The 27,786-nt window shown below is 46.5% G+C and overlaps 1 protein-coding gene across 1 annotated transcript; it reads left to right on the top strand.

Moving 5' to 3' along the window:
• The first annotated feature begins 5,500 nt into the window (after positions 1–5,500).
• Positions 5,501–26,506, top strand: LOC138820024 (vomeronasal type-2 receptor 116-like). The gene is given in 9 exon segments (XM_070011664.1): positions 5,501–5,547; positions 5,997–6,144; positions 17,206–17,359; positions 17,362–17,480; positions 17,796–17,861; positions 17,864–18,517; positions 19,365–19,499; positions 21,179–21,272; positions 25,578–26,506. Coding segments are annotated over 9 exon segments (2,346 nt in total).
• The last annotated feature ends 1,280 nt before the right edge of the window (positions 26,507–27,786 follow it).

Here is a 27,786-nt window from a genome sequence, read left to right as displayed (position 1 = left end):
GGGTGGCGACTTGGACCCTCACCCTCACAAGGAGTTCCAGTATCCCTGGATGATCAGGGAGCATCTAGGACAGCTGCAGCATCTCCAGGAGCTTCATGTGCATCACATTGTCTTGCTTAATGCAAATATACCCACCATCATCAGGAGCCTGCCGCCTTTGAAGACCTTGTCTCTGACTTCATGTCTTCTGAAGGTGTTATGCTAAGGTCACAGGCCCCCCTCCAAGAAGACCACCAAGAGTCAGACTCTATAGCTGTTTTATCTAAATGGGCTGCAGCTCAGGCCTCTTCCTACACTCCGACACAGCGGAGCCTAGGAGGAGAGCCCCGAGCTAAGGATTTGCAGGTCTTATAAAGGCACACAATCAACGAGGCATTTTGATTACCACCATATGTTGCTTTGCTAGATAGAAACAAGCAACAAGTGGTCACTGCCTCAAACTTTAACCTTTCATTCCCCTCCTTGACTTATGGTCCTGAGCCACAATCTTGTAGCTCTGGCCCGAAACTAAACTCCAACAGCTCTTGATCTTGAATGAGTATACCAATAACAATCAGTCCATTTTTCTTTTCTTGAGGCGTATGCGGAGTGGTTGGGTAGGATGCTTGGAGACTTCCCATGTTTCTCCATGGTCGTCCAGGGCAAAGGGGTCAGCCGGTCTGGCGTGGGAGCAGTGGATCCAAGCAGCAATGCCATCCACCTTAAGAGCAGTGGGTGTAGCCAGTAGCACCATGTAAGGTCCCTTCCACCATGGTTCCAGAGATCTCAAGTTGTGCCTTCGAACACCCAGTCCCCTGGTTTAAACAAATGGGGGGGGTAGGAATAGAAGCAGAACCTTATAATGCTCTAAGCTGGGGCCACATATGCCCCAGCTGTAAATAGTCAAGCTTACACAGAAATTCAGTATCATCCAAATCAGCAAGCAATTCAGTCTGAAGGCTAGGGATAATGGGTGGAGGCTGTCCATACATTATTTCAAAAGGAGTAAAGCCAAGCCGATAGGGTGAATTTCTTATTCTAAACAAGGTGAAAGGAAGGAGTGATACCCAGTCTGCGCCAGTCTCTAAGGCCAATTTAGTTAAGGTCTCTTTTAGAATCCCATTCATACCTGCCCTGAACTCTGGGGTCTATAAGCACAGAGCAATTTCAAATCCATCCCCAGTGCTGCGGCTATTCCCTGACTTACTTTTGAGCCAGTACATTGTCTGACCCGATGGTGGATGGGAAGCCATACCTGGGTAGGATTTTTTCCAGGATCTTCTTAGCCATGATGTTCGTGGTCTCATGCTTTGTTGGGTAAGCTTCAACCCATACTGAAAAGGTGTCTACAAAAACTAGCAAATATTTATATCCAAATTTTCCAGTTTTAATTTCTGTGAAGTCTACTTCGCACTACACACCTGGCCTATCTCCACCGAGGCAAGCTCTTTTGGAACCGGTTGATTGGGGGCATTGGTGAGCTGACAGGCTTTGAAATTTTTTTTTTAATTGTATTTTATTTTATTTGAGAACATACTGTACAGAGGGGCTACAATTACATGGGCAGGATAATGCATACATTTTTACCAAGCATTGCAGCCTCCTCCTTTGTTTACCCTTCACCTCCCTTCCCAGCCTCCCCCCTCCCCCCACCCAATTATACCCCCCTCCCCCCCACACCGACATTGTAAAGTTGGTTTTGACATGACATTTTGTACTTCTCATTGTTGCAACAGGTCCACCTGAATCCTTAAACGACTTGTTTGTCCCCATCTCCTCCACATGTTATACTGACATCAAATATAGCGAAAGCGGGGGTTACACTGTGGGGGAGGGACATACAAAGCAACAAAGAAATAATCTTATAAATGCGTTAGAAACACATGCATGAAAGAAACGAAAACATTAAAATACATATTTAAGGGTTCGTTTTCCTAACATCACATTATCTGACCTTTTCTGCTTGACTCATACGTATACTAGATATTGCAAATAAGGGAAACCATGGGACCTATGCTTCTTTGGGCCTGGCTTACTACACTTAATATAATTTTTTCCAAGCCTTTCCATTTCCTAACAAATGGGGAAATGTCATTTTTTCTGATGGAGGCATAGAATTCCATTGTGTATATATACCACATTTTCTTGATCCATTCATCTACTGAGGGGCATCTGGGTTGGTTCCATATCTTAGCTATGGTAAATAATGCTGCAATAAACATAGTTGTGCTGGTAGCTTTAGTGTGGTCTTGTTTGTAAACATTTGGGTAAATGCCCAAAAGTGGGATTGCTGGATCATAGGGGAGATCTATGTGAAGTCTTTTGAGGAATCTCCATACTGCTTTCCAAAGTGGTTGAACAAGTTTACATTCCCACCAACAATGAAGTAAGGTTCCTTTCTGTCCACATCCCCTCCAGCATCTGTTGTTGTTAGAGTTCTTGATTTTTGCTGTTCTAACTGGAGTGAGGTGATATCTCAATGTTGTTTTGATTTGCATTTCTTTTATGGCTAGGGATGTTGAACATTTCTTCATGTGTCTATTGGCCATCCTTCTTTCTTCTTCAGAGAAGCTTCTCTTTAAGTCTTTCGCCCACTTATTTATTGGGCAGTTGTTTCTTTGAGGATTTGTTGTTGGGTGGTTTAATTTTTTGAGTTCCAAGTATATTTTAGATATGAGACCCTTGTCCGTTGTATGGCTAGTAAAGATCTTCTCCCAATCGGTGGGCTTTCTATTGATCTTGCTAGCTATGTCATTTGCCCTGCAGATGCTCTGCAGACACTAATTGTTGGGGATTTGAACACACCACTCTCCCCACTAGATAGATCAACTCGGCAAAAACTCAACAGAGAAACCGCAGATCTAAACAGCTGCATAGATCAACTAGACTTAACAGACATTTACCGAACATTTCACCCAGCAGCATCAGAATACACGTTCTTCTCAGCAGCACATGGAACGTTTTCTAAAATAGACCACATTTTAGGCCACAAAGCAAACTTGTCTAAATTCAGAAACATGGAAGCTATACCTTGCATTCTCTCTGACCACAAGGGAATAAAATTAGAACTCAACACCAAAAGCCACCAAAGAAAGTCCGGTATCACATGGAGGCTGAACAACACACTGCTGAATCATGAGTGGGTCATGGAAGAGATTAGAATGGAAATTCAAATGTTCATGCTATTCAACAAAAATGAACACACAAATTACCAGCTCCTCTGGGACACAGCAAAGGCAGTACTCAGAGGCAAGTTTATAGCTCTGAGCTCCTACATCAACAAATTGGAGAGATCGGAAACTAACAATTTAATGACACATCTAAACCTCCTTGAAAAAGAGCAGCAAGATAAACCCCAATCCAGTAGACGGAAAGAAATAATCAAAATTAAATCAGAATTAAATGAATTAGAATCCAAAAAAACTATAGAAAGAATCAACAAAACAAAGAGTTGGGTCTTCGAAAAACTTAACAAAATTGAAAGACCCTTAGCAAACCTTATCAGAAAAAGGAGAGAACACCCCTAAATTAATAAACTCAGAGATGAGAATGGAAACATCACCACGGAAACAACCAAGATTCAGAACATTATAAGGGAATACTTCTCAAAACTTTATGCTAATAAGTTTGAGAACTTGACAGAAATGGACCTTTTCCTAGCAAATATTGACATGCCAAAACTAAACCAAGATGAGTTAAACCAGCTTAACAGGTCCATATCAAGCATTGAAATAGAAACAGCAATAAGAGACCTCCCAGCTAAGAAAAGTCCAGGACCAGATGGTTTTACAGTGGAATTTTACAAGGCCTTCAAAGCAGAGCTCACACCAGTACTCCTCCAACTCTTCAATGAAATTGAAAGAGAAAGCTCACTACCGAACACATTCTATGAAGCCATCATAACCCTCATCCCCAAACCAGGCAGGGACTCATCAAAGAAAGAGAACTATAGACCCATTTCTTTGATGAACATTGATGAAAAATTCTCAACAAAATTTTGGCCAAACGACTTCAAAAATTCATCCAAAAAATCGTACACCATGATCAAACAGGATTCATTTCAGGGATGCAAAGCTGGTTCAATATACGCAAATCAATTAATATTATTCATCACATCAACAGGAGCAAGAATAAGAACCACATGCTTATCTCAATAGATGCAGAAAAAGCATTTGACAAGATCCAACACCCCTTTATGATGAAGGTTCTGGAAAAATTAGGAATCCATGGATCATTCCTCAATACAATAAAGGCTGTATATGACAAACCTACAGCCAGCATTATACTCAATGTTGAAAAACTAAAGCCAGTTCCTCTTAACTCAGGAACAAGACAAGGATGCCCACTCTCTCCACTTCTCTTCAATCTAGTATTAGAATGCCTAGCTACAGCAATAAGACAAGATGCAGACATAAAAGGGATCCAAATAGGGAAAGAAGAAATAAAACTCTCCCTCTTTGCAGATGACATGATCTTGTATTTAAAGAATCCCATAGACTCCACTCCCAAATTACTCAAGCTGATTCAAAACTTTAGTAAAGTAGCAGGTCATAAAATTAACCCCCAAAAGTCAATGGCTTTTCTATATGCCAATAATGAGAAAAGTGTGGCTGAAATTAGGAAAGCAACTCCATTTGTAATAGCCCCACAAAAAATAAAATACCTAGGAATTAACTTAACCAAAGAAGTAAAGGACCTCTATGATGAAAACTTTAAAATCTTGAAAAAGGAAATCAACACAGAACTTAAAAAATGGCAAAACCTCCCATGCTCCTGGATTGGCAAGATTAACATCGTGAAAATGGCAATACTTCCCAAGGCTATCTACAAATTCAACGCGATACCTATCAAAATTCCACCCTCATTCTTCAAGGAAATAGAAGAGGCAATCCAAAAATTCATATGGAACAATAAAAGACCCCGAATAGCAAAAACGCTCCTCAACGGAAAGAACACTGCTGGAGGAATATCAATACCAAATTTCAAACTCTACTATAAAGCCATAGTAATCAAAACAGCTTGGTATTGGCATAAGAACAGACATCAGGACCAGTGGAATAGAATTGAAAACCCAGAAATGAACCTACAGACCTATAGCCATCTAATCTTTGATAAGGAAGCTAAAACAATAGAATGGAAGAAAGACAGCCTCTTCAGTAAATGGTGCTGGCAAAATTGGTTAACTACATGTAGAAAACTAAAGCTAGATCCTTATATATCACCCTGCACCAGAATCAACTCCAAATGGATCAAAGACCTTGAACTCAAAGCAGACACTCTGAAAACATTACAGGATGGAATAGGAGAAACCCTAGGTCTCCTTGGCTCAGGCCGAAATTTTCTGAATAGAGACCCGGAAGCACAACAAATCAAAGAAAGGTTGGACAAATGGGATTGCATAAGGTTGCAGGGCTTTGAAATTTTTAACAATGTCCTCAATAAGTTGATTTCCTTGCCTAATTTTTACTTCTGAGTGTCAGAGCAAGTCCTACATTCTTCGGGTTCCCATGTGAGAAACCCGATGGATTCTCTTAATAATCAATCCCCTTGCCCAATCTTTGTGGCAAGGTAAGTTTCCTCTCACCAGTTTTCCACCAGTCTTTGTTTCCTTCTTTGTCTGGGGGTTTATAGGCCATGGGAATTTTCTTCATCCACTCCAAGTCTTCTTGGGAGTACTGAGGCTCAGGAGGCAAAGCTCATGGTCCTGGGTCTACTAGAGTCAGTAATTCCGCTCTGGGTTGGAGGGCTGCCTCCTTAGCTGCCTGATCAGCCCAGTTATTTCCTTTGGTTATAGAATCAGTTCCCTTTTGATGGCCAGGGCAGTGCATAATGGCAATATTTCCTGGTTCCCATATGGCCCGGATGAGGCTTTAAATTTCTTGTTTGTTTTCAATAGTCTTTCCCTCAGCTGTCAGCAGCCCCCTCTGTTGGTAAATGGCTCCATGTATATGGACAGTGACAAAAGCATACCGACTGTCTGTGTAAATGTTTAGTCTCTTCCCTTTTCCCATCTGTAGGGCTTTTGTTAGTCCCATTAGCTCTGCTGTTTGTGCAGACATTCCCTGGGGAAGTGCTTCTGCCCACACTATCTCAGTGTCCGTGGTGACTGCTGTGCCCGTGTACCTTTTTCCATCTCGAATGAAACTGCTGCTGTCTGTGAACCAGGTATGCTCAGCATGCGATAGTGGATAGTCCAACAAATCTGGCCTCTTTTCCTTACCCCGCTCTCTCTTTTCACACTCAATTTCATGTTCTCGGTCCTTCCTTTCCTGTCTTTGCTCCTCTGTCTCTCTCTTATGTAGAGAGCTGCGAGAGGCCACACCTGGAAGATGGTGCCGGTTTCCGCCCTCCGCCTTCCCGATGGCGAGTGCTCTCGTAGTAAACAACTCCTGATATGGCTAAGGCAAAGAATCTGGCTTGCTTCCGCGCACCTGAACCTATTGGTGGTTCCCACGTGGCGTATCAGGGTCTGCTACCCAGCGGGTACTTAAGGCTGTGGGGAATTCTACCCGGTGTTGGGGTCACAAGATTAAAAAAAGGTCCTGAATAAATGGCAGAGAGAAGAGTCCGGTGTCGCGTCTCCTTGCTGGTCGAGGCGGTAGCGACACGTGGTGGCCCATACGGGGACTCAGCCATAACCCCAACGAGGACTCAGAACTCTCTGCGGTCAGGGTGGTGCACCGGTAAGTCCCCAGGTAAAAGGGGAATCCGCAACAAAAGCGGGGGTAAGTCCCCAGGTAAAAGGGGAATCCGCCACAAGAGCGGGGAGTAAGTTCCCAGGTAAAAGGGGAATCCGCCACAAGAGCGGGGGGATTTTTGCTCTTCTCCGTAGATAAAGAGAGAGTGAGAACCCGGGGCTAGTCAATAGAGTAGCCAAAAGTGAAAGTAAAAGTTTGTTTACCAGCTTTAAATGTTTAAAACATGGGCGCTTCTTCTTCGCACCCAATTTTTTTTGGCTCTCAATGAGCTACTGCACTCAAAAAAGTTAAAAATATAAAAGAGTACTTTAGAGAGATTTTTGAATGAATGTGACACCGTTGCCCCATGGTTCGCCGTCTCTGGAAGCCTTACGGTGGCCTCTTGGGAGAAACTAGGGAGGCGACCTAGATTTTGCCTCTGAACAAAGAACGCTTAAGAGCGGAGTGAGACCAATATGGAAACTGATAAGAGGCTGTCTCGAGGACCAGCGTTGCAGTGAGGTGGTAGAGAATGGTCAGGCCGCCTTAGAAATGCTGCAGGAAGAAAGATCAGAAAGGGCAGACAGCGAAAAGGAGGAGAGCAGGGGGGGGGTCATACCCTGATTTTGCCGAAGTGGAGACCTCTGAGTCTACAGACTCAGAGGAACTACAATCATTCATAGAACAAATAGAAAAAACAAAGATAAGAAAGAGGAGGAAAGGGAAGGAGAGAGAGGACCCAGATAAAGACGAATGCACACCCTCTGTGCACCGCCCCACACCTTCGGCCCCTCCGCTCTATGCGGAGGACCCCGGAAGTGGCAGCCCCGGCTGTTCTTTCAGCCCAGGCGTGTGGAAAGCGGTCAGAACCGAGTTACATCTAGCCTGTCCAATATTTCAGGATCCACAGGGACAGCGATATCATGAACCCTGAGATTTTAAGGTTATAAAATCTTTAGCTGAGTCTGTGCGGACATATGGAATCACAGCCTCCTTTACTGTAGCCCAGGTGGAGGCCCTAAACAGACATTGCATGACACCCGGTGATTGGAGTGGGCTCGCACGAGCTTGTTTGAGCCAAGGTCAGTATTTAGATTGGAAGGCCTTTTTGATTGAATTTGCTAGTGAAGAGGCTGCGGCCAATCAGGCTGGGGGAAACCCAGCTTGGGACAGAGATATGCTGCTTGGACAGGGGAGATTCGCCAATCAGCAGATAGGCTACCCGGTCCAAGTTTATGAACAAATCAATAAAATTGGCATAAAGGCATGGAAGGCCTTACCAAATAAAGGCGAGGTGAGTGGCAATCTCACCAAAATCCTGCAGGGCTCTATGGAGCCGTTTTCGGACTTGTTGCTCATATGGTCGAGGCCGCTGGCAGAATTATTGGTGACCCAGACGCAGCCATGCCATTAATTAAACAGCTTGTTTACGAGCAGTGTACTAAGGAATGCAGAGCTGCCATAACCCCATATAAGAATAGGGGACTAGAAGCATGGATGAAAGTTTGCAGAGAGCTGGGCGGACCACTAACTAATGCTGGATTAGCTGCTGCTGTGGTGCAATTAACCCAGAAGAAAGGAGGAGGCTCAGGTGCGTGCTTTAGATGCGGCAAGATGGGACACATAAAGCGTAATTGCCCTGAAAGAGGAAGTGTGATAGAAACAGGAAAGGGACAACAGCCTAAGCGGCTTGGGCTGTGCCCTAGATGTAAAAGGGGGAAGCACTGGGCAGTTGAATGCCGATCTGTGAAAGACATCAACGGTCTAACCTTAACGCAGGCCCATTCAAAAAACGGGCAGCAGGGCCCCCGCCCTCAGGGCCCGCAAATATATGGGGCAGTCGAGAACCAGGACAGGAGCTACTACCCAGAACAGTGGCCGACCCTCCGGCACCCCAAGGACCGCGGAGAGCCACTGCGCGCTCAGCAGGACTGGACCTCCGTGCCACCACCAGACTCGTATTAACTCCCCGAATGGGGGTCCAGTTAGTTGACACAGACTTCCAAGGACCCCTTGAGCCTGGCACGGTGGGATTGTTGATAGGGAGGTCATCCACAATTCTGCGGGGCCTTAAGGTGCATCCTGGTGTGATTGACCCAGACTATACTGGAATTGTAAAGATTATGGTTGAATCTCCTAAAGGAATTTTAGCCATCTCCCCAGGAGATAGAATTGCTCAGCTTTTGATTTTACCCAGTTTACATGACCATTTTGCGGCTCAGCCCAAGCTAAGAGGAAAAGGGGGTTTTGGATCCACGGGAACAGACTTAACATTCCTGTCTCTTGATTTGGACCAAAGACCAGTTCTTGAACTCAATGTTGATAGTAAGAAAATTTTGGGCCTTTTGGATACTGGGGCAGACAGGAGCATTATTGCCAGAAAAGATTGGCCATCAGGATGGCCTGTACAAGCGTCCTCCCAAACCTTACAAGGTCTGGGATATGCTAAGGCCCCTGACATGAGTGCGAGACAGCTGCACTGGAGTGATGAAGAAGGACATTCTGGTATAATACAGCCTTATGTGTTAGAGCTCCCGGTTTCCTTATGGGGCAGAGACCTTATGAAAGAAATGGGATTTAAATTAAGTAATGACTATTCCCCTGCATCACAGGACATGATGGTGCGTATGGGTTATCACCCCAGTTTTGGACTAGGTAAATTTCTACGAGGGAACAAGGAGCCTATTAAAGTGTACCAGAGAAACCACAGGCAGGGCTTGGGTTTTTCCTAGGGGCCACTGGGGGAGGGATCCCCATATCCTGGAAAACAGAGGAGCCGGTGTGGGTGCCTCAGTGGCCACTTTCCTCTGAAAAATTAACTGCCGCCAGGACATTAGTACAGGAACAGTTAACCCAAGGACACATTAAGCCATCAGTATCCCCGTGGAATACACCCATTTTTGTTATTAAAAAGAAGTCCGGAAAATGGCGTTTGTTACACGATTTACGAGCCATCAATAACCAGATGCAAATTATGGGCCCCTTACAACGAGGCCTAACTTTGCTTTCTTCCCTGCCGGCCTTTTGGCCCATTATTGTGATTGATATAAAGGATTGTTTTTTTTTCCATTCCCCTGCATGATCAAGACAGTGTGAGGTTTGCTTTTACTATTCCCTCCTGCAATCATGAGGAGCCAGATAAAAGATATGAGTGGGTAGTTTTGCCTCAGGGGATGGCCAATAGTCCTACTATGTGCCAACTTTATGTGGATGAAACTCTTGCCCCTCTTAGACAAAAATATCCCAAATTAAGATGCATTCATTATATGGATGATATTTTACTAACAGCAAAGAGTAAACGTATGCTGGAAAAGGCGTATGTGGATTTGATTGAGATGCTAAAGCACAGAGGACTGTCTATAGCTCCTGAAAAGGTACAGCAGGACCAGGTTATAGATTACTTAGGAGCGAAAATATGTAAACATTGCGTTACTCCACAAAAGGTAGAGTTGAGAAAAGATAATCTAAAAACCTTAAATGATTTTCAAAAATTGTTAGGAGATATTAATTGGGTTAGAAGCTATTTAAAGCTACCAAATTATGAGTTGAGACCCCTTTATGCTATATTACAAGGAGACTCTGCTTTGGATTCTCCTAGACAGTTAACCAAAGAGGCAAGAGAGACTTTACATAAGATAGAAGAGAGATTACAAAATGCCTGCTTACAGAGAATACAGGAAGACAAGAGTATTACCCTGTGTATACTCCCTACCTTGTCTCAACCTACTGGGTTGTTGTGGCAAGAAGGCCCGCTGTTTTGGATTCACCCGAAAATATCACCGGCCAAGTCCATTGAATATTACCCTACTGCTGTGGCTGGTGTTGCACTCTCTGGAATTCAACAATGCTTACAGTATTTTGGAATTGCCCCGTCTATCATTATAGTTCCTTACACCAGCCATCAAGTTCAAACTTTGTGTGCTACTATAGATGATTGGGCTATTTTACAATGTAGCTTTACTGGACAAATAGACAACCACTTTCCAAAACATCCCCTTTTGGGGTTTTTCAAGGAACACCCAATTATCTTTCCTAAGGTAATGACTTCTCAACCTATTGTAAGTGCCCCTAATGTATTTACTGATGGCTCAAAAACGGGATGTGGTGTATACATAGTTGAGGCACAACGACCGGTACAACACCAGTTTCAGCCCGGTGCTCCTCAGATGGTAGAGTTAAAAATTGTTATAAAAGTTTTTGAAGCATGCCGGTTTTCTTTTAATTTAATATCTGATTCTGCTTATGTTATTAATGCTCTCAAGGTTTTAGAGGTTGCCAGACCTATTAAGAGTTCCAGTCCGGTTGGTCCATTGTTTCAACAATTACAACAGTTGATTTGGCAGAGAAAATCATGCTTTTATCCCTTGCATATTCGGGCTCATACGGGCCTGCCAGGACCCCTGGGCAAAGGAAATGATGTAGTGGATCAATGGACCAGACAAGAATGGGTATTTATTAGCTCTGCCTTAGACAGAGCCAAAACCTTTCATAAAACATTTCATGTTAATGCAAAAGCACTACAACAAAAATTTCAAATTTCTCGAGCCGATGCGAGACAGGTGATATTAGACTGTCCTCGATGTGTAATTTATCAGCATCCGCCTAGTGTTGGGGTTAATCCCCGGGGTTTGCTCCCGCTAAAAGTTTGGCAGATGGATGTGACTCACATCTCTGAGTTTGGACACCAAAAATATGTACATGTGTCTGTGGACACCTGTTCAGGTGTTATACATGCCACGTCCTCGGCTGGAGAAAAGGCACGCAATGTTATTGCCCATTGTTTGGAGGCCTGGGCAGCCTGGGGAAAACCTTATCAACTTAAGACTGACAATGGACCTGCGTACACAGGACAACAGTTTGCCTCCTTTTGTCATCAAATGGAGGTGCAACTTATACATGGTTTGCCTTACAATCCCCAAGGCCAAGGCATTGTGGAACGTGCTCACCGCACGATAAAAGAGTGCCTACAAAAACAAAAGGGGGGAATTGGCCATGGCCGTACCCCAAAGGAAAGACTTTCTCTTGCTTTATTTACTATTAATTTTTTAAATTTGGATGCTCAGAGTCCATCCGCAGCAGATAGACATAATGAACCTTATGGCCCAGCAAAAGGGATGGTAAAATGGAAGGATGTCTTGACAGGGCTCTGGCGTGGGCCCGATCCCGTACTGACATGGGCACGAGGCTCTGTTTGTGTTTTTCCTCAGGACCAACAAGATCCGGTGTGGGTGCCTGAACGCCTCACTAGAAAAGCCCAGTGTGAAGAGGCACGAGATGCGGGGGGTGATGGTCCTCCTGCTCATCCTTGCGATGGTGCAACTGGGAAGACCAGTACCGAGATGGGGAACCCTGTCTGTGTTCCCGAGACCGATGCCCATATGACATGATGCATAACTGTTTCCTTGATTACAGCCTTTTCGGGTTCTGGTACCGTGACTGGTGTTGTGGCAACTGCTACGGGTTGTGGCGCCCAAAGTGTTAAACCTAAATCTTCTATTACTCACGGGCCTACCTCTGTGTGTGTATCCCCCATTTTTGTTCATTGTGAGTATGGAAGAACTTACCTTGTGCATTAACCCAATGCTGGAATGCCTCAAAGTTTAAATATGCTTTAGTTACCCGAATGCCTCATTGGGTGTCTGTGCCTGAGGATGCTCCTAATGCTATGACCCAATCATCTTAAGGAGAAGGGCTGGGAAGGTGGCTCAGTGGTAGAGCACTTGCCTTGCATGCCTGAGGCCCTGGGTTCGATTCCTCAGCACCACATAAGCAAGAAGAGAAAAAAGCCGGAAGTGGCGCTGTAGCTCAAGTGGTAAGAGTGCTAGCCTTGAGCTGAAGAGCTAAGGGACAGCGCCCAGGCCCAGAGTTCAGGCCCAGGAAAAAACCTATTCAAAAAACGCTGCAAATTTGTCTAAACAGTTGTTTAGTTATCTTTTAGGTAATTGAACTGGGGAGTTCGACAGCCTGATGGAACAGCTCAGGGTTGCCATCGTCATGGTGAACTCGACCCGAGTGGATGCCGGATTGGCGGAGGGGTTATCTTCATGGATCTCCGCTGCTATGATTCATCTCAAGGAGGGGGCGGGTTTGGGAGCCCTGACAGGCCTCCTGGTGTTAGCCTCCTTGGTATGTCTGTGGTGCATTTGCCAAATTAGAGGTTCTCAGCGTCGCAGTGCAGCCATGATTATCCAAGCCTTTACAGTCATTGGAGCAGGTCAGTCCCCCTAAGCGTGGCTTGCCACCCTAAAACAATGAACACAGATTGCAAAGCCAAAGTACTGCAGTCGAGAGGCATGAGTTTTGCCCTCGAGGAGAGCATGTTTGATTGCACACGGGTTCGATTCGCCTTTTCCCGTCCTTGTGAAAAACGAATCAATGGACAGGCTGAGTCATCCCTAGAGAAGGCGCCCTCTGGGAGAAGGCTTGTATGCAGTCCTTGCAATTGCACAACAGGGATCAGACCTCTGTTCTCATCTGTGTTCTTTAAACAAAAAAGGGGGAACTGTAGAGAGCTGCGAGAGGCCGCACCTGGAAGATGGTGCCGGTTTCCGCCCTCCGCCTTCCCGATGGCGAGTGCTCTCGTGGTAAACAACTCCTGATATGGCTAAGGCAAAGAATCTGGCTTGCTTGCGCGCACCTGAACCTATTGGTGGTTCCCACGTGGCGTATCAGGGTTGGCTACCCAGCGGGTACTTAAGGCTGTGGGGAATTCTCCCCGGTGTTGGGGTCACAAGATTAAAAAAAGGTCCTGAATAAACGGCAGAGAGAAGAGTCCAGTGTCGCGTCTCCTTGCTGGTCGAGGCGGTAGCGACACTCTTATTGTAATCCTTTTCTGCCACGGCTACTAGATCCCTAATAGGCTTTTCACCAAGTTTGTCTAGAGCCTGCAACTTTCTCTTTATGTCTGGTGCAGCTTGATTTATACAGGCAAACATGATCATCTGAGCCGACTCCTGGGTCTCAAGATCATATGGGGTATATTGACTAAAAGCTTCCATGAGCCGCTCAAGATATGCTGCCTGACTTTCACTTCCTCCCTGTCTAACCTCATAAATTTTGACCATATTAAATCCTGGGGTTTCTCAGAAAAGGGGGCATTTTGGGTGCACCCATTGTGTAGATATCTGGTTGAAAATGGCCAATATTGGAGTTGCTGTTGACCATCCACATCCACAGTCCCTACGGCGCGTAAGGGAAAAACAGCTGCATTAGATGGGGGGTTGATCCCACGGCGGCGTCAAGTGACTGGCCCCTCAGAAACTTTAAGAGCAGGTCCCGAGGGTTCTATAGATCCCTCCTCCTCTTGATCATTTCCAGGTTCTGCAAAAGGAACCTGGGAAGGGGAGTATGGGGGAGGAAACATTACTTCTTTCAAGTTATCTCCCTGAAAAACTGGGGGGTACCTTTTCTTTTCTTCTTTCTCAGCTTCTTTTTATAAGTCTAGGGGGCTAGATGGAGTGGTGACCATGGTTTCCAGTCCCATCAGTCATTTAGTCCAAAAAACAATAAACAGTACAAACAAGACACATGCAGGCCTGACAGTTACCAAAAAAAGAAGTGGAGATCTCCTGAATTGGTCTGCTGAATCCCGTAATGGGACACACACCCCCACAGCAGAAGGGGCAGACCCACAGTGGGCAAGTTGGAACTTGGAACCGACTCTCACCCCACAATTCACACAGGCAAGGTTCCAAGGACCCTCACCCCACATGGCAGGGTTCCAAGGACCTCTGACCCACACGGTGGGGTTCCAAGTACCCCCGACCCACATGGTAGGCTTCCAAGGATCCCGGGCCCACATGGCAGGGTTACACCCGCCCCACAAGAGGATCTGGGATGCCTGGCATTTCATCGCTCGATTCCAGTTCCTTCTCCAGAATGAAAGCCCTGGCCCGGGTGGATGGAGACGTGATGATTGTGGGCTTCTTCCCCCTCAACACTTTTGGACTGGACCGCAGGGATGGTGGCTCAGCCCAGGACGAGCCCAGGACACAGTGAGTGAGCTGGCTCTCTGTCTGTGGTCGGCCTGCTGATGAGAGGGGGGATTGCGAGAAGTGTCTGTAATCACCTCCAGTGTGCTCACACCACAGCCTCGCCAGAAACAGCCTTATTGTACTGTGTTGCTCAGCTCCCTTCAAAGGTGAAGAGAGTGTCCGTTTCACATCTGCTTAGCTTCCTGGCAGGGCCAGGAACTCATCTCATTCCTGGTTTACAGGTCACCCTCCTCCTAGAACCCCTTTTCTTATTGACTTCTTCTATTTTTTTCATGTTTCCTTGTTTTCCTTTAACTTTCTAAACTGTACCTGAATATTGTCTGTCAATGTGCGTATGTAGACACATTTATTCTTGTGCTTGCTGCTGATGCCCATTGATTTGTTCACTGCGTTCTCATCTATAATGTTTTAGGGTGGTTGTGAGGAGAGTTTGGTCTGAATACCATTTTGGGCTTTTTTTTTTTCCTTTTGCTGGTCCTGGGTTTTAACTAGGAGCTGTGTCCAAGCTTCTCAGACTCTAGGCTAATGCTCTACCACTGGAGCCACAACACCTCTTCAGGCTTTTTCTGAGTAGTTTATTAGAGATAAGGGTCTCAAGTACTTTCCTGCCTAAGCTGGCTTAGAGCCGCAGTCCTCAGGTCTCAGATTATTGAGTTGCTAGGATTATAGTCATGAGCAACCTGCACCCTGCACTAATTCTGTTTTACATACATATATAGAGTAAATATTTGTCTACCTTACTTGTTAAAATAGCCAGTGATGCTGGGTGCCGGTGGCTCAGGCCTGTCATCCCAGCTACTCAGGAGGCTGAGATCTGAGGATCACATTTCAAAGCCAGCCCAGGCAGGAAAATATGTGAGACTCTTATCTCTAATTAACCACCAGAAAAAAAAAAAAGAAGTGGCACTGTGGCTCAACTGGTAGATGGCTATCCTTGAGCTGAACAGTTCAGGGACACTGCCCAGGCCCAGATTTTACTACTGTCATGTCCAAGTTTTCTCCATTTTCTCTGATCGAGATTGGGTAAGCTGTAAAACCCTAGGGGTTTGTCCATTTCTTCTGTTATCATGTTTATAGACATCAGTTATTTGTCCTGAAAAATCTCCCTCTTGTCTTAGACTAACCATGGATCCTTTTGTGTACTTTTTGAAGAATCACTTCTTTGTTTTGTTTACCTTTGGTAGTGTGTGTATGTGTGCTGCTTGTATTAGAATTTGAACTTGGGGCCTGGGCACTGTCCTTGAGCGTTTTTGCTCACAACTAGCATTTTACTACCTTGAGTCACAGCTCCATTTCCATATTTTTGGTGGTTAATTGGACATAAGAGTGTTATGGGCTTTCCTGCCTAAGCTGGCTTTGAACTCTGATCCTCAGATCCCAGCCTTCTGAGTAGCTAGATTACCCATGTGAGCCACTCATATCTGATTCTGGTTGTTTTTTTATTAGCCTATTTTAGCAATATGTAATTGTGATGTTTGCAGGCATGAGTACAGTGTATCCTAATCAATTTGCACCCCAACCTCCCATAATGCTCAGTTTCCCCTCCCCCTTCCTAATTTTTGTTCTGTTTTTATGTCAGCCACAATTTTTATGTTTTATTTTCTTGTATTAATTTTGTATTAATTTTGTGTAGTTTTGTTTTGCTTTTCTAGTTTTGCTTGAAATGAATGGACATCTTTCTGTTCCTTTAATTTCAGCATTGATTGTTATCTAGCTGCTTGGTTTTCCTTTTCTGTATCCCATGAATTTCATTATGCTTTGTTTCCATTTTGGTCTCAAAAATCATTTTCTTCTCAATTTTTGCTTTGCTACATTGGTTGTGCAAAAACAATGTATTTAGCTTTCATACATTTCTGTTGCTTTCCAAGGTTTTTGTTTTGTTTTGTCAGTCCTGGGGCTTGAACTCAGGATCTGGGCACTGTCCCTGAGCTACTTTCACTCAAGATTACAACTCTACCACTTGAGCCACAGTGAGCTTTTTCTGTTTATGGGCTGCTGAGAAATTGAACCCAGGGCTTCATACATGTGAGGCAAGCAAACTACTTCTAGGCCACATTCCCAAGCCTCAAAGATTTTCATGTTCAGTGATTTCTAACTCTTTTACAGTATGGCCTAAACATATGTCTGATATGATTCAATTTTTATGAAAATATTTTAAATCTTTCTTATGGTCTGTCACACGATCTAAAGAGATAAAAGAAACAAAGATTTGCACTTCACATGTGTGGGACCAGAACCCAGGTCCCGAGTGTTGGTCTCAGAATGGCCAGTTCATGTTTCATGGATAGCAGTCACTTTTCTGTGTCCACATCTGGCAGAGAAGAGACGCTCCCTGTCTGTCTCTCTGGGCTGTCATGAGGAGATGAGCCTCATACAGTAAAATCCTCTTTTGTGACCTCCCATTGTCCCAGTGACCAACATTCAAAGTTGGACAGCAGTGTGCACAATGGTTAATGTTTCATTATTGATTGTGTGGAGTAACTCCTTCATAGTCCTGTCATTGGATCTGAAGGGAGTCATCTGTAATTCCTCCTCCTCTCTATTCCCACTTCAAGAACTACCAGTTTGTCTTGGCCTTGGCTTTTGCCGTTGAGGAGATCAACAGGAACCCCCATCTTTTGCACAATGTGACTCTGGGATTTGAGATCTACCAGATGGATCACACTGCATCATTGGTATTGGAAAGCCCCTTCCTCTGGTTCTCGGGGAAGCACGGGCTCCCAATTACACCTGTAAGGGCATGAGCAAGTCGGCAGCTGTGCTGACGGGCCCGTCAGCCCTCACCTCTGCCATGATCGGCACTCTGCTGGCACTCTACAGATTTCCACAGGTGAGGGCTCTGGGCCAGGGAGACGTGAACTCGGCTGATGTGCAGGGGTGTGAAGAGAGCAAAGGGAAGATACTGCATTTAGATGCTGCATCAGGGTGTGCAGCCCCAGTGGGGCATCCACAGTCCCTTCATTTGGAAAAGAGGAGAGGGAGAGGATGTGGCACAGGTTCTTAGCCTGATGATTCACTTCCCAGAAAGCTGTCAGGAATTACAAGATGAGCTAAAACGGGATGCACAAACCTTCCTTCCTATCTCTCCCAGATGTGATTGTGGTTCAGGCTGACCCTCCTCCTCTCATGTTCCCTTTCCTTTTAGCTCACCTTTGGGCCCTTTGACCCTGTCCTGAATGTCCATGGCTAGTTTCCTTCTCTCTACCAAGGATTCTCTCTACCAAGGATTCCTCTCTTGCTCTGGGCCTGGTCTCCCTGATGCTCCACTTTGGCTGGGCCTGGGTGGGGCTGTTGGTCTCAGAAGAGGAGAATGGGATTTTGATTCTTCCACAACTGAGAGAAGAGATGGGCAGACATAGGATCTGTGTTGCCTTTGAGGCTTTGATCCCAGTGAAATTTCTGTCAAATATAATAAAAGCCTTGGTAATACAAAGAGAGATTATGAAATCCTCCACAAATGTGATCGTCATTTATGGTGACACTGAACTCCTGGTTAATTTCATGAGCTATTCGATGGATTTTCTTGTGACAGGGAAAATCTTGGTCATGAACTCTCAGTACAATGTATTGGTCAAAAGGAGGTATTTCATGTTTGACACATTCCACACCCTTCTGACTTTTTTACACCACCATGAAGAAATCGCTGGATTCACCAGTTTTATGCAGTCAGTCAGTCCTTCCAAATATCCAGAGGATGTTTACCTTGCTCAGTTGTGGTTTCTGAATTTCAACTGCTCTGAGTCTGAGTCTGCCGGTGTGGCCGGGGAGAGCTGTCCTCGAGAGGCCTCCCTGGCCTGGTTGCCCGGGCACCTTTTCAACATGGCCATGTCTGAAGAGAGTTTCAATGTCTACCAAGCCATGCATGCTGTGAGCCAGGCCCTCCACCACATGTTCCTTCACCAAACAGTCCTGCCACAGGTGGGAAATGGGAAAAGAATGGTGTTCTCCCCTTCTCAGGTAACTTTCTAGGGGGGTTGCTTTCCTAGAGAAAATCTGTTTTACATCCCCATTGGTGCTTTGTGTTACAAATCACCCCCATATCCTCATTTTTTCACTGTTATAAGTTAATCTTTTTTCAATAAATTTCTTAATTCGGAAAACAGGATAATTAGTTCTTTGTTATTTTTTTGGTTGGTTGTGGAGCTTGAATTCAGGACCAGCACCCTGTCTCTGAGCTCCTTTGCTCAAGGCTAGGGCTCTATCACATGAGCCACGGCTCTACTTCCAGTTTTCTGGTTTTGTTGGACTTAAGAGTCTCATACACTTTCCTGGGATCCTGGCCTTCAACCCCAATCCTTAGATTTCATCCTCCTGAGTAGCTAGGACTACAGGTGTAAGCCACTAGTGCCCAATGATAACTGTTTAATAACCAGTTTCCATGGAGCACATTTCCAACTTCATTTAAAACTCTGGGACTATTCCCAAAATTAATGGTGACAGCTAGCTTTAGTTAGGCTGGCCTGAGACCTGTGGTCTTTCTAAATAGGTGGGTGTACTTCCTCCTGAATGTAGGTCTTCAATCCTCTCCTGAGTCACCAAGACTTAGAAACAGGAGGACACGCTGTTTCTGTTCAGGTTTTCATTGATTCTGTTGCCCTGGCTGCTTGTGTTGCACTTGGACAAGGCTACTGGAGTAAGATGATGGGGCGTCCCCTCCTCCGGGTTATCTGATTCATTCTGGGTCGCCCTTCACCGTGAGCTGCATCTCTTTCAGCTGCAGCCCTTTCTGAAGAACCTCCACTTTGAGATTCCTACTGGAGACCACATCATTTTGGATGATGAAAGGAAGCTCGAGGCCGAGTATGACATTGTGAATTTTCAGGATTTTCCAGGAGGTCTTGAACTAAAGGTAAAAGTGGGAAGGTTTTCTCCATATGGTTCACGTGGTCTACAGCTGTCCTTGTGTGAAGATGTGATCGAGTGGCCCCAGGCATTTACACAGTGCTTGTAATCATGATGCTGGAACTCAGCCAGGTTTCTCCTGGATTTTATGCTGTTGTGCTCATTGCTCAGCAGTGTACATGTAGCAACATCCAAGCAAATGAATTTTGTCATTAATTGATTCTTGATGGGAAGCTTACTTACAAATGTATTTCTATATCTTCATGTGTTGCATATTGTACAATATAAATGACAGCTGAGTTCCTGAGCGATCTCTCCCTGAGGCAAATCAATTTACAGAGAGGAAAGGGTGAACTTACAAAGTCTGAAGGTTGATTTGCTCACAGGTGTGGGCGCTTTTGTTGTGGTTGTCTGGTCCTTGGCTCCGTATCTTTGGTGAGATAACACTATGGAAGGGTGTGTGCAGAGGAAGACCTCATTTCTAGTAGGGAAATAACAGCTATTGGCCTGAGATATCTATAACCACCAAAAGAGGAAATTAGTGCTTCAGGGTCTGCTTTTAAATGTTCTGGAATCTAGGGGCCATTTGCTGGAGCCTCTCAGGAGGTGTAGTGATAGAGGGTCCTGGGCCAAAGCAGCCCAGGCAGAAAAATCTGTGAGAATCCATCTTGTTGTGGCTCTAGTGGCAAAGGCCGGCCTTGAGCAAGAAGGCCGAGCAAGCTTGAGGCCCTGAGTTCAAGCTCCAGTAGCACCAGATCATTCGATACATACATGCATGCATCCTTCCATCCATCCTTCCATCCATCGTTCATGTCCTTTCCTTATATATTTAGGGGGAGGATAGACACTAATGATGACAAAAAGCAGCATGATAGGTTTGCTTCTAGAATGTACTTTCCCTCCTCCTGAAGCTTCCAAGATTTCCCAGGGAGCTCACACCTTAGGATTCGATGAAGATTTTAAGCCAAGAGCCCCCAGGGGCCATGTCCCCTTCATCTGAGAAGAGAATCTAATGTCTAGATGTCTGTGGCTGCCATAACCAGGGGTAAGACAGTCCTGGGAGACCCGGCCAAAGAAATGATACATCAAGGGATGGAGGGAATCCAAAGGCTCATTGTGCTTTGATTGCATGGCCTTCTGAACAAGTATGACAGGGGGAGGAGTGACCGCAGATTAGCGCAGAAACTGGGGCATGGGTTTGTCCTGTGGTTACAGCCATTCCTAGGAGATATGATTTGCACACATAGGAGTAGCTGGCCCCTTCTTGTTGCAGTAACACATCCAAGGCCTCCGCCCCGCACCCCGCTGGGCCCTGCACCCCGCCGGCGGCTCCTGAGTCCCAGGCCCATGGGATCGGCCTTGCATGCGCACAGCGCACGCGCAGCCTCCCTGGGACCCCGTGCGAGTGTGCATGCGCCGGGGGAGGCGGGGACTGCTAGGAGCCACGCCTCCCCCCGACTTCCTGCCCCGGTTCGGGGTGGGCTCAGGCCGGGAGTGCCACCGCCGGGCAGGGAGCAGGTCCCACACAGGCTGGACGGGTCGGCCCCGCGGGGACGGGCAGGCTGCCCCAGGGCCAAGGCTGGAGCCTGGTCTTTCCGGGAGGGGCGCACGCCCGTCACTCATCTGAGCAGTCCAATCAGAGGCAGGCAGCTGGAGCGGCTTCCGGTGCCGCCATTTTCGAAGCAGACTTGCACGCAGTGTTGTGAGAATTGCGGCCACGTGACTGCCCCCCCCATCCGGAGCCTTGGCACCCATGGTGGGCCCGAAGCCGGCAGAGAGGGTGAGCCCTGGGAGCGTGGTGCCGGCCCCGCGGGCCCAGCGGGCCTCCCTGCTGGCCGGGCGGTGCGGGCCGGGCGGGCAGGAGAGTGGGCCAATGGCTTTCTAGAAGGAACTGGCCGGAGGCGGGGCCGCGGGGGCGGGGCCAGTGTCACAGGGGCGGGGCCGTGGGGCGTGGTCACGAGCCAGGCCCGTGCGGAGGGGCGTGGTCAGTGCCACGGTGGGGTGGAGCCTGTGTGGAGAGGCGTGTTCAGTGCCTCAGGGGCGGGACCCGCATGGAGGGGCGTGGTCAGTGCCTCAGGGGCGGGGTCCTGGGGCGGGGCCCGCGCGGAGGGGCGTGGTCAGTGTCACGGGGTGGGGTCCCGGGGGCGGGGCCCTCATGGAGGGGCGTGGAGGGGCCTGGAGTGGCTCTGGGCAAGTCATGAATAGTTTGCTTTAGTTCCTCTCTTGGGGAGGGGCTGAGAGGTTGCCCCTCTGTCCGTTTTTTGTTTCCTCTTGAAGAGGAGTTCCGTCTTTATGGAACTTAGATCTACATTCACTTTTCCAATGGTACCCTTTTTGACACCGAGCACATAAGTCTGGTGCTTTTCCTAATCCCTTCTGTTGCTTTTGAGCTCTACACTCCTTTTGAACGTGGCCTGGTTTGCCACAATTATGACATACTCTTTGTTCAGGATTATATCCTGAGCCTCTGGTTACCTTTTTCACATTTGTTTGAAAAGGCGTTTCTTTTATGGCAGCAGCATATGCAAGTCCCTGAATCATAGCAGGAGAAGCATCTATGCAAGCCTTAACATAGTCTTGTAGGCCTCCTGTTTTCCTCACTGGCCTGATTAATTCCTGACACACAGTGTTAGCATTCTCCCATGCCAATTGTTTGAGAATGATTTGAGCTCCCTCAGAAGGAGGGAACATTCTTGTAATAGCTTCCTCCAACCTAGCTATGAATTCCTCATATGGCTCCTCAGGCCGTTGCTTAATTCCTGATAGAACAGTGGTCTTTCCTTCCCCTGATGGTAACTTTTTCCAGGCCGTAATAGCAAGCTTAGTGATGGTTTCTAAAATCTCCTTTGAGAGTTTAAGTTGTTTTCTAATGTCTGCATAATCCTCCTGACCAGTTAACATGGAGACTGTAGGCTTAGGGCCTGAATTTGTGAATAATCGCCGTTGCACTTCTTTAACAAGGTCCTCATATTCTGTTCTCCATAATATGTATTGCCCCGGGGTTAGCACTGACTTTGCAGTTTGATACCAATCATAAGGAGTTAGCCAATCGGCTGCTATAGAGTCAAGGACTGTTAAAGTAAAAGGGGCAGAAGGACCCATAGTTTTTACTGCTGTTTGTAATTCTTTTAGTAATTTTAAGGATAATGGCTCCCACTGAGGTGGGCCCTGGTCCAGGTCAACAATAGGGAAAGTGAACGTAGTATCGCCGAGCTTTTTTGCCTCTAACATAGCTGCTCGGAAACCTGTGAGCGGAAGTGCGGGCGTTTTCATTTCTTCAGCATTATTGTCCCCGTCTTTATCTAAATCTATACATGGTTTTTCCTTGTTACCTAAGTTTGTAGCTTCCATCGTTGTGCCATAGTTTTGACACCGATCGGAGCTCTTTAACTCAGAGGTTTCGTTGACTGCGGGACCTGCTTCCTCGGCTAAGCATTTTTGCTCAGCCTTTTCCTCCATAAGATCTCTTATCTGAATCCATGACGAATAGACTGTCATAGGGACTGCTGCTGAGCCATGAGCTTGGTAGAACTCTTTTATCCCTTGTCCTACTTTTTGCCAATCTTGTAGAGAAAGGCTTCCTTCCTTCGGGAACCAAGGATTAGTTTGTAACACAAAATTATAAAATTTTTTCACTGTTGCTGTGGAGGTCTTAATGCCTCGTGCTTTTAGCATATGTTTTAAGATAGAGACAAACTTATTCTTATTTTTAGAAGATGAACTCCCCATGATTTACTCGTTATCTTTCTCAGTCACAACTGAGGGGCCTGCAGCACCCCAACGAGCTTCTGACTACTATTCCAGGTGAAAGGAAAAGAGAGAGAGATGCTTACCTCCCAAGGTTCCTTGACTGAAGAAACTGCTTCGTGCCCCGCTCTGAGCCCCACTTTGGGGGCCACCTGCCGCGGACCGGGTTCTGTCGGGAAGACGGAGGATACCTAGGGGAGGAAACTGGAATAGGATGGGGAGATGGCAAACAGACAACTCACACACATTAGGAGTGGATGCTGAGTGCTGAGTGCTGAGTGCAATTTAATGCAGAGGATAACAAACTTTTATAACAGAAGTCTTCATAAGAAAAGGGGCAAAAGGTTACACAATCTTGCTGTAAGGCTTCGTTCTTGGATGGTCACCAGCTGGTCGCCTGAAAGGGCAAAAGTTTACACAATCTTGCTGCAGGGCTTCATTTTTAGTGGTCACCAGCTGGTCGCCTGAAAGGCACTTGTTTCCGGCTTATCTCTAAGAAATATAATGGGTTTCGACGTTTGTCACCATCTCACCATTACCTTATTTTTATAGAGGCCTTAATTATCCCATAAGATTTTTCCTGTTCCTTCTTTAATAGTAAGGTCACGGAGGCCTAGATCTAGCAAGTCTCTTAGTAAATGAGAGTACCAGGAAGTTCTTTCTCCTAAGTAGTTATCTCAGCAATTGCCATACATTCCTTCTGTTCTAGCCGCGCCTACAGCTTCTTGTAAATTTCTTACAATTCCTTCTGCTGGAGTGACTTTGTGAAACCCCCAATACTTTTATATTTGCTTATGGCTTGTCTACTAGCCTCCATAAGAGGGGTTTCAGGGTAGCACTTAACTCTGGTGAGTTAGTCATATTTTTAAGACACTCATCAGATATTGGAGTCATCAACCCTCTTAAGAAAGAGCTTTGAATAAGGGAACGTTGACAATGAGTAAGTACAATGAACAGCAGAGAGATTGATAGGCACTCTTATGAGAAAGACAAAAACACATCTTTTCCCAGGGGTTTTTCCAGCCTTTTCCCAGGAGTAGGCCTCTTAGAAGCCCTATTCTCCGAGGTAGACTTCAGTGAAGTCCCAAAACTCAGAGATAGGTCTCTGAAGCCTCTATCTTGGTCTGATAGATGGTTTCCCATGCTAAGCAGACTCTACTGGGGTCGGCGTGGCAGTCTTTGCCATGGGGTGGGGTCCCGGGGGCAGGGCCCGGATGGAGGGGCATGGTCAGTGCTTCTGGGGCGGGATCCCGGGGGCGGGGCCCGCGTGGAGGGGCGTGGTCGGTGCCGGGGGCGGGGCCCTGCCTCTAGTCAGCATCCTGACGGTAGGCTGGCGGGAAAGGCGGCCAGCTCGGTGCTGGGTAAAGTCAAGGCGGTGGAGTCGGACATCACAGACCTGAAGGAGGGACAGAGCCTGAAGAGAATTTTCTTCTTTTCTGCCAGTCCTGGGGCTTGAGCTTGGGCCCGGGCGCTGTCCCGGAGCTGCTTCTGCTCGAGGCTGGAGCTCTACCCCTTGAGCCACAGCTCCACTTCTGGCTTTCTGCTTTAATTAGAACTAAGAGTTTCACAGACTGTCCTACCCAGGCTGCATCTGAAACACGGTCCTCCGACCTCAGCCTCCTGAGGAGCGAGGATTACAGGGGTGAGCACCGGCTCCCGCTGCATGGTGAATTACTCATGAGCAACTGCTCCTCCGCTTGGGAACATGCATCTCCCTGCCTTTGGTTTCCATGACATAGACCCTCAGAAAGGTGGGGTTTGGTCCAAGAAGTAGTTATCTGCCTGATACGTGGCAGGGTCCCTGAGCTCTTCATTTCCCACGGATTCACAGGTGAGTGGGAGAGACAACCTGCATTCAACATCCTACAAAACCCTTCCATGAGCACCTGCAGAGATGGATGGGGAAAGTTGGCTATCACCACGATGTCGCATGTGGTTAATGTGATCTGTGCAGAATCATGAGAGTTAATATGATATCATGAAAACAAAACCAGAAACCCTGTAGAATACATTCTTAGCACAATAGAAATGAAGCAATGGTACATTACCAATACATGTTATGGTCATGTGTGAGGTATAAAGATGACAAGGCTGGGTGCCAGTGGCTCACACCTGTCAGCCTAGTTCCTCAGAAGGCTGAGATCTGAGGATTGCAGTTCAGTGTTAACCCAGACGGGAAAGGCCATGAGACTCTTCTCTCCAATGAACCACCAGAAAAGTGGAAGTGGTAGGGCATTAGCCTTGAGTAGAAAAGCCCAGGGACAAGGCCCAAGCCCTGAGTTCAAATCCCATGACCAAAAAGAAAGGGAAGTACTGAATGGTACCTTATTGTCACCAGACATGGACCAGTGCACAAGATGTGCAGATCATCAGTACGCCAACCCTGAGAGAAGCCGCTGCCTGCTGAAAGCTGAGGGCTTCCTGGCTTATGAAGACCCCTTGGGCACGGCTCTGGCCTGCACCGCTCTCTGCTGCTCTGCACTTACAGCTGCTGTTCTAGGGGTGTTTGTCAAGCACCAAGACACCCCCATTGTCAGGGCCATTAACCGGGCCCTCAGCTACCTCCTGCTCATCTCCCTCACCTGCTGCTTCCTCTGCTCCTTGCTCTTCCTGGGCCGTCCCCACACAGCCACCTGCATCCTGCAGCACAGCACATTCGCAGTGGTCTTCACCGTGGCTGTGTCCACGGTCCTGGCCAAGACCCTCAATGTGGTTCTGGCCTTCACGCTCACAGCTCCAGGCAGAAGCACCTGGCAGTGGCTGGTGTCCCAGGCTCCGAACCTCCTCATCCCCATCTGCACCCTCCTCCAGGTGACTCTCTGTGGCCTCTGGCTGGGGACCTCTCCTCCATTTGTGGACGCAGATGCACACTCTGAATATGGCCACGTCATCATCCTGTGCAACAAGGGCTCCCTCACCGCCTTCTACTGTGTGCTGGGATACCTGGGCGGCCTGGCCCTGGCCAGCTTCACGGTGGCTTTCCTGGCCAGGAACCTGCCTGACACCTTCAATGAGGCCAAGTTCCTCAGCTTCAGCATGCTGCTGTTCTGCAGTGTGTGGCTCAGCTTCCTGCCTGTCCACCACAGTGCCAAGGTGAAGGCCATGGTGGCCATCGAGGTCTTCTCCATCCTGGTCTCCAGTGCCGGCCTCCTGGGCTGCATCTTTGCCCCTAAGTGCTATGTCATCCTGTTAAGGCCGGAGAGAAATTCTCTGCATAGACTCAGGGATAGACCCCATTCTGGGAGAAACATAGGCTTAAAAACATAGGCTACCTAAAATTAATGAAGGGTCTTAGACAAATCTGTTCTGTTGCTCCAGACAGGTGTTTATACTATGGGATATCTTTGAACTTCTTTTCTCCAGTTGTGCTGTAGTCACTACAAATTGTAACCCACATTCCTGTAAGTTTGCATTGTATTTTAGGTAGTAGCTGTGCCTCTAATTTAAACTATGTCTAATCCTGCCAATCCCTTCCATGCATCTGTCTTGTCTTCTTTTGTCTTCCCCTTTGCTCTCTGTTATTTTTTCCTAAATGTTATCCTGATCAAATTCCTGTCTAAGCCTTAGTAGTGCTGAGTTCTCGAACTCACTGACATTTTTCTCCCTTAAAAAGTTCTGTCTTGCCTGGAGTCAGTGACTCATACCTGTTATCCCTGATACTCAGGAGGCTGAGATCTTAGGATCATGGTTCAAAGCCAGCCTGGGCAGGAAACTCTTTGAGACTCCTATCTCCAGTTAACTACGAGAAAACCAGAAGTGGTGCTGTGGTTCAAGTGGTTGAGTGCTCGCCTTGAGCTGAAGAGCTCAGGACCAGCACCCAGGCACAGAGTTAAAGCCCCACGACTAACAACAACAATAAAAAGGTCTGTCTTGAATAAATATGTTGACGATAGCATGTTTTGTTAGCTACTAGTGTATTTCTACTTACACATTTGCGTTTTGGAGTATTTTCTAGTCTATTTTTGCCAAATCTTTTTATAATAGGCCTTCAGACTTGAAGAATAGTACAATTAGCTGGTTATATGTAACCAGAGTATCTGTATGTAGCTGTGAGATATGCAGGATGGCCTAGGGAAAGTAAGGCAAAAACTAAAAGTGAACCCCAGCCTGTCACCATGCATTAACATCAACTCAAAATGCATTAAAGACCTTAACATCAAACCGGAAACTCTGAAACTACTGCACAGGCAGGAATTTCCTGAATAGAGCCCCAGGGTCATCATAAATTGGAGAGAGATTCGACAAATGGGACTACCTTAAAATAAAAAGTTTCTGCACAGCTAAAGACATAGCTACCAAAGTAGAAAGACAACCAACTAATTGAGAAAATATATTTACCAACAATATATCAGATAAGGGTCTAATATCCATTATATACGGAAAACTCCAGAAACTAATCCCTCCCAAATCTATTAAACCAATCATTAAATAGGCAAAGGAGCTAAACAGAGACTTCTCAGAAGAACAGATAAAAATGGCAAAGAAACACATGAGGAAATGTTCATCATCCCTAGCTATAAAGGAAACGCAAATAAATACAACCTGTG

Source organism: Dipodomys merriami, unplaced genomic scaffold (genome assembly GCF_024711535.1).
Source record: "Dipodomys merriami isolate MVZ:Mamm:240054 unplaced genomic scaffold, mDipMer1.0.p SCAF_84, whole genome shotgun sequence".
In the NCBI taxonomy this organism is placed as follows: Eukaryota; Metazoa; Chordata; class Mammalia; order Rodentia; family Heteromyidae; genus Dipodomys; species Dipodomys merriami.
This window is presented reverse-complemented; position numbering and strand designations above follow the sequence as displayed.